The sequence below is a fragment of the Caretta caretta genome, chromosome 1, assembly GCF_965140235.1.
Source record: "Caretta caretta isolate rCarCar2 chromosome 1, rCarCar1.hap1, whole genome shotgun sequence".
Classification (NCBI taxonomy): Eukaryota; Metazoa; Chordata; order Testudines; family Cheloniidae; genus Caretta; species Caretta caretta.
Window position 1 is genome coordinate 27,093,913 of NC_134206.1, and position 13,118 is coordinate 27,107,030.

Genomic DNA, 13,118 nt, shown 5'->3' on the forward strand with positions numbered 1-13,118 from the left:
ATGGATGCTGCCCCTTTCATATTGAATCAGCCAGAGGGATTCCCTCCAGAACAGCATGAGGAGACTGAGTACACAGCCCCTGCAAGTAGTTCCAGTCCCTGCTGTCTCTTCCAACTGGTCTGAGAACCCAAACTCTGATCCCGTGGGGAAGAGTAACTCCTTAACATAAGCGCGGCCATACTGGGTCAGTCCAAAGTTCCATCTCACCCACTGTCCTGTCTTCCAACAGTGGCCAATGCCAGGTGCCCCAGAGGGAATGAACAGAACAGGTAATCATCAAGTGATCCATCCCCTATCGCCCATTCCCAGCTTCTGGCAAACAGAGGCTAGAGACACCATCCCTGCCCATTCGGGCTAATAGCCACTGATGGACCTATCCTCCATGAATTTATCTAGTTCTTTTTGAACCCTGTTATAGTCTTCGCCTTCACAACGTCCTCTGGCAAGGAGTTTCACAGGTTGACTATGCGTTGTGTGAAGAAATACTTCCTTTTGTTTGTTTTAAACCTGCTGCCTATTAATTTCATTTGGTGACCCCTAGTTCTCGTGTTATGAGAAGGAGTAAATAACACTTTTTTATTTACTTTCTCCACACCAGTCATGATTTTATAGACCTCTATCACATCCCCCCTTAGTTGTCTCTTTTCTAAGCTGAAAAGTCCCAGTCTTATTAATCTCTCCTCAGATGGAATCCATTCCATACCCCTAATCGTTTTTGTTGCCCTTTTCTGAACCTTTTCCAATTCCAATATATCGTTTTTTGAGATGGTGCGGCCAAAATATGCACGCAGAAGTCAAGTTGTGGGCATACCAGGGATTTAAATAGAGGCAGTATGATATTTTCTGTCTTATTATCTATCACTTTCGTAATGATTCCCAACATTCTGTTCACTTTTTGCACTGCCATTACCATGCGAAGCTGACCCTGGTTTTTAATGTTTTGTTTTCAACTCTTTCTTGTCTCACAGATGCTTCACACTAGCATCACATTCCCTTCTGGTTTTGCCTTTTTTTTTTTTTTAATTTGCCAAGCATTTGCATTAGCAGAGGGATGGGCAAGATTTTTTTTGTCTCTCCAAATTATGCGTGCCAAATCTTGAGCTAGTCAGCACTGCTAGGCTAAGCAGTGACTCTGTATCTTGTGCTGGTGGAATCCTGCTGGCCCGGCGGTGGGGGGCACTTCACTGCGTCTCTGGAAAGGCACTCTCACTTAGTGCTCCCTTCACCCTCTTTCCCCAGTCATGCGGCAGCTAACCATATAATGGAGGATTTTTTATCCCTCTCTATTACTTATGGTGCATTAACAGATCTGGGACTCCCTTATTTATATGATTATAATCAGTATCACTGATGGCATCTATAAGGTCAACACAGCTCAAGGATATGGTTTATTTGGTTAACCAGGCCTCTCTCTGCTAAATGACTGTCAATAAGGGATGGGCTTAAATACCATGAGAAGAGAGGCTATTTCTGGATCAAAAAAGGGACCCCTTCCCAGGAGCATTAAGTTGGATCATGGTAATTAGAGATGGGAAAGACTATTCCTTCATGAAGGGCCAGCACCAATTTAATGCAAGTCTTTCCACTGACTCCAGTGGGCCTGGGACCATGCCTCAATTGAAAGGGGCATAGCCTCTCATCAGGAGAAGAATGGGATATTAATCAGAATAATGTTGCACATTCAGAAGCCTCCTATGAAAGCTTATTTGCAAAAAATGTCAAGTCCTGGTTTGCCAATCTGTGAGATCGGGAGACGGTTTAGATAAGCATCTGAACTTGGGGTAGCTCATCCAATAACCAGGACCTTTTGGAGTCCAATCATTGCTACTGTCAAGGTGTCTATGCCATACAATGCCGTTTGGTCCTGTATTTAACTGTGATTGGTCTAAATTAATTACTGGCAAAACACGTTTCGAACCCACAGGACATTCAACATAGCATTTTATTTAACGTGGGTCGGAATTTGGACTGAAACCATTTGACAGTGTCCTAATTATAGCAGCACTGCTTAATGTCATTGAGGTACTATACTGCAGGGTACGCACAGTAAATAAGTAAAATATCTCTATTATGAAATAGATTAAGTTGAAGACTTAACTCCATTTCAGATCTGTGTGATTGCCTCAGAGATAATGATTCCTTGGAATGCACCACACTGTCTCTAGTGGCCTTTGAGCAAGAATTAATTAGAGATTAGTATCTGGTAAAACCAGATACTACTTTGGTTAATTGAATCAGCTGGACAGTCCTGTTTGAATTTAGGAGTTGATATTCATCATTGCATGTGCCTTTTTGGAAGTAATGCTTTGGAATTTATCATCATGTGCTTTTCCATTTGAAAAATATACAGGATTATCTGAAATGAAATGTGTTGGAAACCACTGCATAATTCATGAATTGTTTGACAGCCTTTTTCATGCCAGTTCTGTTTGAGAAATTTTAATGTGGGAACATATTGTGTGTGTTTTTAAATACTAACCTAAAGCTGTCCTTCCCCTCCCTTTATTTTCCGCTCTCCCTTTTCCACAAGCTTCCATAGTGACTGTCATACAGCTTGTCAACAATGTAGTTGACACTATAGAAAATGAAGGTATTTAATTTTTTTCTTTATTATTCTGCAAACATTGCCTCCTGTATTCTTTGTTGAAACACTACAGCAGAACCTCACTAATCTACACTGACTGGCAAACCCACTACAGATGACAGCTTTACAAATTAGCAAGGTTACAAACAAACAAACAGCAGAATAAGATCTAGGACGATGCATCACAAAATCTACTTTGGTAATTGTGGGTGCCATCCAGGGTACAAAAAGGCACACAGGGCTTGATCCTGTGCCATTCAAGTCAATGGGAGTTATTCTGTTGACTTGATTTGGAGCAGGATTAAGCTCATGACGTAGCCAAACTGCTATGGCTGTCGTAAGGTGGATGCTGGGGGACCATGCTTGGGGACTGTTTAACCCCTGACCACAGGGGAGCTAAGTTCTGCAGCTCTTTATGCCACAGGACCACATGGAGAGGAGGTGGGGGCTGAAGGTAGGTGTGGGCAAAGCCAAATGGTCCCAAATGCCACAATGCCAACACACAAGTTGTGCAGAAAGCTCTGGATGCTATTACAGAAACATGTCCTGGTTCTCAGTTAGAGTGAGGGTTCCATAGCCCCCCATTGGAGGCAGTGTTGCCTAGTGAATAAAGCACTGGACTGGGACTCAGGACAACTGGGTTCTGTTCCCACCTGGAACACTTAGCTTGCTGGGCAAGTCTCTTCACCTCACTGTGCCTCAGTTTCCCCCCCCTGAAGTGGGGATAATTATACTCTCCTTCTTTGTAAAACACTTTGAGATCTACTGGTGAGAAGTGCTATATAAGAGCTCGGTTTTATTATTTATTTGCTAAGCCCATCAAGTCTGGCTTGCTCAGGATTTCACCCTTATTTAGCAAGTATAGTTTAGTCCAGCCTTACAGAGTGCTGCTAGCCCAGGCTGAGTAATGTTTAAGGATGGGCAAATAAAATACTGATGTCATCATTATAATCACAATAAATGGTGAGCTAGTTGATTTTGTGCCCAGGCTAGTATATTTTCGTGGCAGTTTTCAAAGGTTCATTTAGCCAGAATTGTTTATTGGTACAGTACTTGAAAGTACTTGCTTATTTCCTGAGATCTAAGGATATACCCTTAGCAGTTGTCTAACATATACAATGTTACAAAACTAATACAATGAGGTAATCAGTGTTAACTAATAAAATAGACTCCACCCCAAATTAAGAAAATAAGAAACAACGCCAATACCTCAGTGTCTCAAGACAAAAACTTGAAAAACAAATTGGCTGCACACCATGCCTTAAGGTCAGTGGACACAAGAAAACATAGAAATAAATTTCAGAAACCTCCACTGAAAATGTTGTGCCCACCTGCAAACTCCTGATGTGAGAAGTAGGTAGAGTTGGATAAAAGCAATGGATTCTTAGGATGTGTCTACGCTGTGACGGTGTCGACAAAACGTTTGTCTTTCACGGGTACATAAAAAAGCCCCCCCGTGAAAGGCAAAAGTTTTACTGACTCAAGTGGCAGTGTGAACGCGGCTTTGTTGGCAGGAGCACGACAAAGCTAGCGCTGCTCGCGGGGCTGGAAGTATTTTGTTGGCAAAAGTGCCGACAAAGTACCGACAAAGAGTGTTTACACGTGCTGACTTTTAGCGATAAGGCTGTGTCAACACAGCCTTGTCGCTAAAAGCTGTGTGGCGTAGACAAGCCCATAGTCACATGAAACCTCACAACAACATCTGCTGTCAAATCCCTGCTGGGAAGTCAGGGGCAGGGATCAGAAGGCACTATTTCAAGTGGGAATTGTGGTTGATGCAGGTCAGCAGATTAGTGAGGTTCTACTGGGTAGTGAAAAGATGCAGCTGCTAAGGTACCTGATGCACCTTGGGTACAGTATAATTGCACTGACGGAAGACAGCTGGGAGGAGAGCACAATACTGGTTACCAACAAAGAGTGTTGTCAGTGTAATCCAGAAGTCCCCAAATTGTGTGGCGCACCCCCCAAGGGGGGCACAGAGGAACATTTGGGGGGTGAGGCTGGAGCCCGGGCCAGCCCCCACGGGGGGGTGGGGAAGGAGTGCCACCCAGTTCTGCTCCTGGCCCCAGCGCTGGCCCCGGCTGCCAGCCCTCGCCCCTGGCTGAGGCTCCGTTTCCGGCTCCGCCCCCTGCTGTGGCACCAGCCTTGGCCTCCTTACCCCTGTACCTCTGTCCCTGTCCCCGTCCCCCCCCTCCCAGAGCTGCAGCTCAGGGTGGGAGGCACGAGGTAAAAGTTTGGGGACCACTGGTGTGATCATTTGTTTTAGGCTCTTTTTGGACAATATTTGGATGGCTAAGGGTGGTTCAGACAGTGCTGCCAAACCTGCAGCCTCCAGGCAAGCATGTCCCCAGCCACCCCAGCATTATCAGAGACCCGTTGGAAGGCTAGCATGTTGTTTACTAACCATGCTATGTTACCATGTAAACTGGACAAATGGCTTGGTGCTGAGTGAGAGCTCTGTGTGATGTTAATAAATTGAGCCATCAGGGAACTGGGATGGTTCCCCACGCCCCCACACACACTTTTATCTCGGCCCTGGCTGGGATACATAGATTAATAAATTTTAAGGCCATAAAATACCCTTATGATGATTTAATCTGACCACCTACAATAACAAAGTCCAGAGATTTTTGCTCAGTGATTCTTGCATTGAGACCAGTAACTAGTGATTGAATTATTAGAGCTTCTTTTTAAAAAAAAAGATCACAGGTTACTCTCCTCCCATTTAACGCAAAACCTTCATTCCTCTTCTCTTTCCTACCCCATATTGGAATTCCCCCCCCCCCCCCCCCCATCAGCTAGCATGGCAGAACAGTTTAGAGGTCAAGGGTGTGGGATCGGGAAGCACGCAATGTTGGGTAGCTGATGACCCCATGGAATGGCTTTCTATTCTATTCAGGTTTTTATACCATGCCCATCACCATGGTATCTGAACTTGAGTGGGCCCAGATTTGTTTGAACTGGTCCTGAGAATTGTAGATTCTTATTTTTCCATTCCAAAGTGAGCAAGAGAGAGAGAAATGTATTATACAGTTATAAACCTTACAGACTGTGGGTGGCCCTTTCATACTAAGAATTCCAGCTTTAATTTAATTCCATATTTGTTAAGGGAAGATAGATAATTAAGATGATGAAAGGAAAGGAATATGACTTACTGATACAAGTGACAGAATGTTTCCATGTTTGACTGGGCAAGGCTTACCTGATACGTTAAACTATGGCACAATTAAAAATGCTAATAAAACAACGTACAGCCAGCTGTATTTTAGACATATGCATGCTAAGAGTTGTATTTTCACTTGTAACTCTATGCTGGTAGCAAGCTTTGAATTACCAGCTTTTACTTTTCACTTTGTATCTAACAGTGTCTGTTATGGATCAAGGACAGAACTACAACAGAGGTGACTTTTCTGAAATGCTTTCTGCCTATTGTACTGTGTCAGGGTGGGGAAGGCATTGGGTTTTGTTTTCTCAGTATCAGTGTGCTTCATCTCTCTTCCCTCTTCTGGATTATATTATGTGCAAATTCTGCATGCATGGGAATTTTGCCATCCAGTGTTTACTTCAGGGGCCATCCATACTTTTCGACCTCTCAGCCGTTCACTTTGTGTGTCCTGCGTATTTTCTTTCCTGAAACAAAGTTGTTTGGCAGTGACAGACGTGCTATTTTGAGCATGCTGGATTTTTTTTAATGCCTCGTGAAAAATATTAATTCACAGATTTCTAGCATTTTGATTTTTTAGACTCATAATTTCTAATACACTTACTTGCATCCTTCAATGTGAAATGCTTTCAGATGGTTATGTTTTGTTTCTTTTAATCTTTGTGTTGGCATCGTGATGTAAAGTTGTTTTTCTCCCCCTTTGGGGAGAGCATGGCTGACCAGTTTTAGCAGGCTGTGGAGCATGCTGATTATATTTGCATCTGTGGCTGAAATTTGCTGTGAATATTTTCTCTGTAGCAGGTGCATGCAATAGGTTTTGTTCTTATTAGTTACTGTCTATCCTAAAGAGTTTGTTCCCCTTTACAGCTTATCATTGGGACACCTCTGACTGGATGCCAAGCGCTCGTTTGTCTGATATTGAGGAAGTGCCCAATTATGAAACAGCAGATGGAGGCTCGGTGCATCATGGAAGTAACAGGGAGCTGGAAACTGATTACTACCTTGGTGGCTATGACATTGACAGCGACTATCCTCCTCCTCACGAAGAAGAGTTTTTAAGTCAGGACCAGTTACCGCCACCTCTACCCGAGGATTACCCAGACCAATATGAAACCCTTCCACCATCACAGCCAGTCTCAATGGCTAGCACACTCAGCCCAGATTGCAGACGGCGGCCACAGTTTCACCCTAGCCAATACCTCCCTCCTCATCAGTTTCCCAATGAGATAGACGCTGCTGGATCTCAGACTGTGAATGAATTTAGTACTTTTGCTGTTGTCCCAGGCCAAAGCGTGGAAAACGTTAGTGCAGGTAAGATGCCCTTATCCTTACACAACTCTCTGGATGCCTCCTCATCTGACATCTCAGCTAGCTGCGGCTTTGACGACTCCGAAGTAGCCATGAGTGACTTTGAAAGTGTGGAGGAGCTCATCCTAGATAACATTCACATTCCATTTGTGGAGACCCAGCATCAGACACAAGTGTAAAGGAGACTTTTTTTTTTTGGTGGTCATTTGGTCCAATTAACAGTATAAATACTGAGAAGACATTTTGGTAAAGATATATCTATGTATATTGGGCAAGGCAGAAATCCAGTATAACCTATTAACTTGTTCAAAAATGATACTGTATGTGCAGACACAAAGAGACCAGTTATGTTAAGCTGTATGCCACAAAATTGTTACAGACAATCTGGAGAGTATGTACCATCTATTTATTCCCAAGAGTACACTCGCAGAATTTCTAAGGGGGGAAACAATTTCACCTTTTAAGTTCCCTTTCTTCACCTCCTATTTTATTTGGTATTGTATTATTAAAAGTGTTACAATCTCTCCCGGCAGTATTAAGAAACGGGAGGATGATTCCAAGAGGCACTGTTGCATGAAATTTTAGGTCTGCTAAAGAATTTGATCATATGTAAAACAATTCCATTGGTTTTATTTAAAAAGCATTTCGAAGTCAACTTATCAACATGGATATCTGTTCATAAATAACTATTTATTTATGGTTTTGTTTATATATCACATCTAATTCTAGCTTGTGTGCATCAAATAAGACAAATATATACATTATATATTGTACACCAAACTAGACTAGGTTGGTTGCCATTATTCAAAGTTACTTTCAGATGTTTGTGTATACATTGAAAGATGAGACTTTCCAAATATTGCGACATTTAACCCGTGCGAGTATGACTCACTAATGGCCAAATTCTGCCCTTAGATACACGTATGTAACTCTCAGTGATTTGTGTACACAATGTGAACGCGTATCTGAGAACAGAACTGAACCTGACCTACCACATTTTGCTGCTTTTATTTTGGGCTTCCTTGCAGCTTTTTAACAGCAGTCATAATGCTGTCATAGTCCGGTTAAATTAGTTTGTAATAATTTGCATACGCATTCTGCTGTAATCTTAAATTGCTAGATCAACTACAGTTTCAAAAAGGCCTGCCCTCGAGTTTGTGGAACAAATCCTCTGCTGGTGTAGATTGGGGTAGTCAGTGGAGATATTTTTGTTTACATCAACATCAGCTGAGTACCTGGCCCTGTATTCCCTCAGAACGCTCAAATAGTATTCACAGGGTTAAAAGCACTTTTGCATAATACTGTAAAATGCAAAAACAACACATCAGGTTAATTTTGGCATTTCACATTAATCATCCAGAGCAGGTTAAATGCAATATGGAAATCTTTTTTTTTTCCACTCAACTGCAGTAAAAATATATATGTGCCCTTTACTCAATGCTGTGAAAATGTGTTTACTACAGTTACGAGTACTTCTACAGCTTTATATATCTCTGTAGCTGTATGTTGTACATTGAATAGGAGGAAGTCTTCACTTTGCATTCATGTTTACTATCCACATCCTTCCCTGGCAGAACTCAGTCGTTCTGAAAGTTTGTTGAACAGATAGAAGTTATAGATGAATGGATGCTCCAACAGGTTTTTCATGCTGCTGCCTTATCCTGTTTCTTGGTCAAATAAGTTAACTGGATCGTTTTTGAGATTCTTGACTGAACTGAATTTTACCCATTCGGTTGTCATAAGTCAGTCTTATTTCTTATCATACTGCTGGTGATTATTCTCAAGTTTTCCCAAAAGAAAATAGGTTATTGAGAATGTTACTTAAATAGTTGTGTAGCTTGTGACACTTTTAATAAAACATGGTCTCTAAAATTTGCAGTGTAAACCTGATATTTCAGTGCTTCCCTCCGGTATATCATATATCAGTAGAAGTTTGGTTTTACTTTGGATCATGCAACAATTCTTCATTAAAAAACAATCCAGTTACAGTATGTAGAGGTACATAAATAAATAAAGTGGAATTTAGGCAAGAGAATGTACTGCACCTACAAGTATTATGAAGTACTTGCCTGCATATAGTTCCTGTTCATTGAATTTATGACTGTCACTTGGTCTCCTCAAAGTGCTTCTGTAAGAGTGGTATGTTCTACATGTGTTCATGGTACATTTTGATCCCCTTTCCCTCCCACTCTCCCACCATTTTAAAGGAAAAAAATACAGATTTCAAGTATATCACGATTGCAAGGGAAATGAGGGATTTCCCTGCAACCCATGAAATAGTTTGGCTCGGGCCAAGGCAGAGATTCAGTTTTGCAGCATGACCGTGCCCTGCTCAGAAAGTTCACATTACAGAGAAGCGGTTGCAAGGAATAGATTAGTATTACTTCAAGGATAGGAATATTTGAGTTTAAACAAAATAAAAAAGCTGCACTTTTAGCTGTTGTGCAATAGTTTTAATGCTGATATGAATTTAATACTCTTTTAGCACATGGCTGTGATGTACATGGGGTTTGCTTCAAGTCAACTCTTCTGTACTACATTTTGAGCTATTATGCAATGAACTCTCTTTTTGCCCCCAACTAGTTATTAAATATTCTCACCATCTTCATCTGTAGAAAACATCTTTGGGTAATAGATCCCTGAGACACTGGTATCTAAGTTATTTTCCTTATAGGGACATATCAAAAGTGTCACAAAGGGAAACACAATTGGTAACATAGCAATTGCCATACCAGAAAATACCAATGGTTCTAACTAAGCTTGTTGCCTCAGTAATATCTTGTGGGCAGTGAGTTTCACTGGTAATATACACGTAGCTTCACTATATACTTCCTTTTCTGTCTTTTAAATTTTGTTGCCATTTCATTTAATCAAGCGCCAATTTGTTAATGTGTTATGGGGAAGGGTATATGGGAGCACCTGATAAACCTTCTCCGTACCATTCATGATTTTATATACCTCAATATCGCCTCCTCTCCAAACTAAATAGGCCTCTTGTATTCAGTCTTTCCTCAGACAGAAACCCCTCAATGCCTGTCCCCACTTTTGTTGCCTTTCTGGTTCTCTTCTAGTTCTTTTCAATGACCAAACTTGAATGCAGATCTCAAGGTGAAAACCTTTCCAAGCATTACAGCGTGCAATAACGTTCTCACATTACTTTCTGTCTCCTTGTTAATACAACTCAGCATCTTATTTGCCTTTTTAATTAATGGTGTGCTATGATTAACCCTGATTCTCTCACCTGGGAGGTGACAATATGAACCAAATGAGTGCATGAGTAGGTAGTTTACACTATTCCATCTGATGTATATTACTCTGTCGTATGATGGGTTTTTTGTTTGTTGCCGTCTTGTCAGCTGCCTAGTTCAGCCTTTGCTCAGAATCCCTGCTAGTCTTGACTATCATTGTGTCTGTACAGTATCACAATTCACATTCCTGTAGATGGCTCCCCTACATGATATTTCCCTTCAGATTCTATTTTCACAGAATTACTACAATATCAAATGATGATATTCCACGGCAAAACCACAGTCCTCTATGGTAAATATACTCTTTGCTTTTTATTTAAAAAAAAAAAAAGGCAGCAACTGCTCAGAAAATAAATTCATATCTTTATCAGAATTTCTTAGACTTCCAAGATGCTTGTGAGTCTTACTTATCTGATGCATATTTTCTGGTTTTGACAAAGGGTCAGATTCTCATTAACACCAGTGCTCCTTTAAGGGTCTTAAAGTGGGTGTCAATGCCATTTACACTGCCAAGACCCTCTAAAGTGGTCTTAGTGTAAAGGAGAATCTGGCAAGCATGGGTTTTTTTTTAATTATCGTTAACATTTTGCCTCCAGTTATGAGCTTCTGAGGGGAAAAAAACTAGTACTCCTGATCTGGCTCCTTTACACTGGGTAAAAGGGCCAAAGTGGTGTACAGGGACCCTAAAAGTCCCATATACAGGTGGGGGAGGATTTGCCTGGCACAAGCACTGCAGGAGACAGCCATAGGGCTGCCCTTCCAAGGATCCTTTCTCAAGGCAAGGTTTGGAAGACGGGAGCAGCCCATGGTCAAGAAGACACAAAGGTGGTTTAGAGATCCCAGCTCCACCTGGGCTGCACCTCTCAGAGGCACAGCACAGAATTTCACCCTGAGCATTTTTCTTACAGTTGTTTAACTTTGGTCCTCAACAAAAAAAATTCTAGCCTGTTATAAAGCCTTTGATATGTTACATACAATTGTTGTTGTGCCTCAATACAAGTTCCAGTGGAAAAGGCAGGTCTAGCAGGAATGGTAAATACATATTTGTGTAGCAAGTCATACTCCTGTTTGAAAATCATGCCATGATATTTTAACCCCACAACCCAGGAGTGACTCAAGGTTCAGTGGACCGTTATTGTTCATTACTGCAATGCTTTCTTTAAAAGGCTGGTGTCATTCATAATTAAGGAAAATAGCTATTTTAAACCAATAGAGAAATGCATCTTTGTTAGATCAATATTACCATTTTAGCCTTTTTTTTTTAATTATTACAGGAGTAATTACGGAAGTTAAAAGGTTCTAAAGGGGAGAGAGACTTCTTTAGGTTCATGATGGTACACGCTCTATGGTATAGTTCTCTGCTTTTTTGCCAGTGTGCATCTCTGTCCTCTCAGTACACATCAGTGATACAACAATCCCTAGAAATTAACAGTATTCGCATTATTGTCCATTGCCTTTAGCCTGTAGTCTGTAAACTTGACCTACAAAGTCACCCATTAACAGAAGGGGCATTGATTTACCTATAGCCACATCTTACGGGGGAGGAACAGGCGGGTGGGTGGGGAAAGAATAAACGAAATTAATTTCTTTATGTAATAACAAAAAGCAATAATTACAAATACGTAGTATTATGCGAAGGCCATAACTTGTCATTACCAGTGTTAAGGATGCACTTGAATTGTATTATGGGAATGAGATTGGAACTCTCAGTACTGTAATTATTCGTCTGTCAAATGAATACCTGAATTGCTACTATTTAATAATTTTATGAGCCCATACAACTGCTTTTCAGGAAGTGACAAATGCATTTGGGAAATGGAAGCAGTTCTCTTTAAAGCACTGTATCAGAAAGATTGTCGTGTAAATTTTACCTGTTGCAAGCAGGCTGGTTTGTAAAAGATGTATGTTTTGGTGTTTAAAAAGAAGTTTATAAAAATAATGTATATAATGGTTTCAAATTACCAGGCTTTTGTAGATATTTGATGCCAATCGGGTCGCTTTAAATTTTTGTTTGATATAATTAAAAGAGAGTCATCCAAGTTGGTTTAAACTTTTAAGGTAATGGCAAAAAAAAAAGTTTAGATTTGAAAAAATGGTACTTTTTAATCATTTCAAATGTACTGTAACTTTCCTTTTGGTTCAGCTCTTTTCATTTAACTTTTTCTGTTTTTAAGAAGATGTTTTTTATTGACTTTTTTTAAATCAATGTGTTTTGCACAAAGACTTAGAGACATGATTTTTATGCCATGTCAAGTAGCTGTTAAGATACATCATTTTTTCATTGACAAAAAAAAAACAACCTTATGCAAAGGAGAAGGTAATCACTTCGAGTGGATCTCGGCCCTCATCTGAAGATTAAATGTTCCTTCATAATTGCTGTTGGCAGTATTGTCTTGTGTTCTTTTGCTATAAAAAAGAAAAAAGTGTACAGGTTTGTAACTGCCAAAATTTGCTAAAGTTGATGGTTAAAACAAGTTTAAGTAAAAAAACAAAAAAAAACCCTACTTGTGTTTACTATTTATTGACATTTTCATTAGGACACATTTTGAAAAGAGGGATTCAGATGAGGCATATAAATTCTGTCAGCAGTCTAGGGGAAAATTCACATTGCAATGTATAGTTCTCCCTACTGTATGTTGTAATCCAGAAAGCACTGCGCTTTTCAGATTCCTCAAATCCGCCTCCTTGTTATAGCGCAGTAACAGAATGAGACCCTATTGTGCTAGGCACGATGTATACAATTATTTTAAAAAAGTCCTTGTCTCAAAGATCTTTCAGTCCACTCAGAGTTTTGTGTACAGGGGTTCACCACATC

The 13,118-nt window shown here is 40.5% G+C and overlaps 1 protein-coding gene across 10 annotated transcripts in view; it reads left to right on the forward strand.

The window, feature by feature from the left end:
• Positions 1-12,807, forward strand: part of FAT3 (FAT atypical cadherin 3) — a 586,875-nt gene extending 574,068 nt beyond the window's left edge. For 7 of the 10 annotated variants that reach the window (XM_048842637.2, XM_048842682.2, XM_048842654.2 and 4 more), the window contains 3 exons: positions 2,531-2,590; positions 5,950-5,985; positions 6,615-12,807. In XM_048842637.2, coding sequence (XP_048698594.2) covers positions 2,531-2,590; positions 5,950-5,985; positions 6,615-7,234 — 716 coding nt within the window. In that variant the 3' untranslated portion in view covers positions 7,235-12,807. The remainder of the gene's footprint in view (positions 1-2,530; positions 2,591-5,949; positions 5,986-6,614) is intronic. The other 3 variants (XM_048842665.2, XM_048842673.2, XM_075126639.1) reach the window with 2 other exon arrangements.
• The last annotated feature ends 311 nt before the right edge of the window (positions 12,808-13,118 follow it).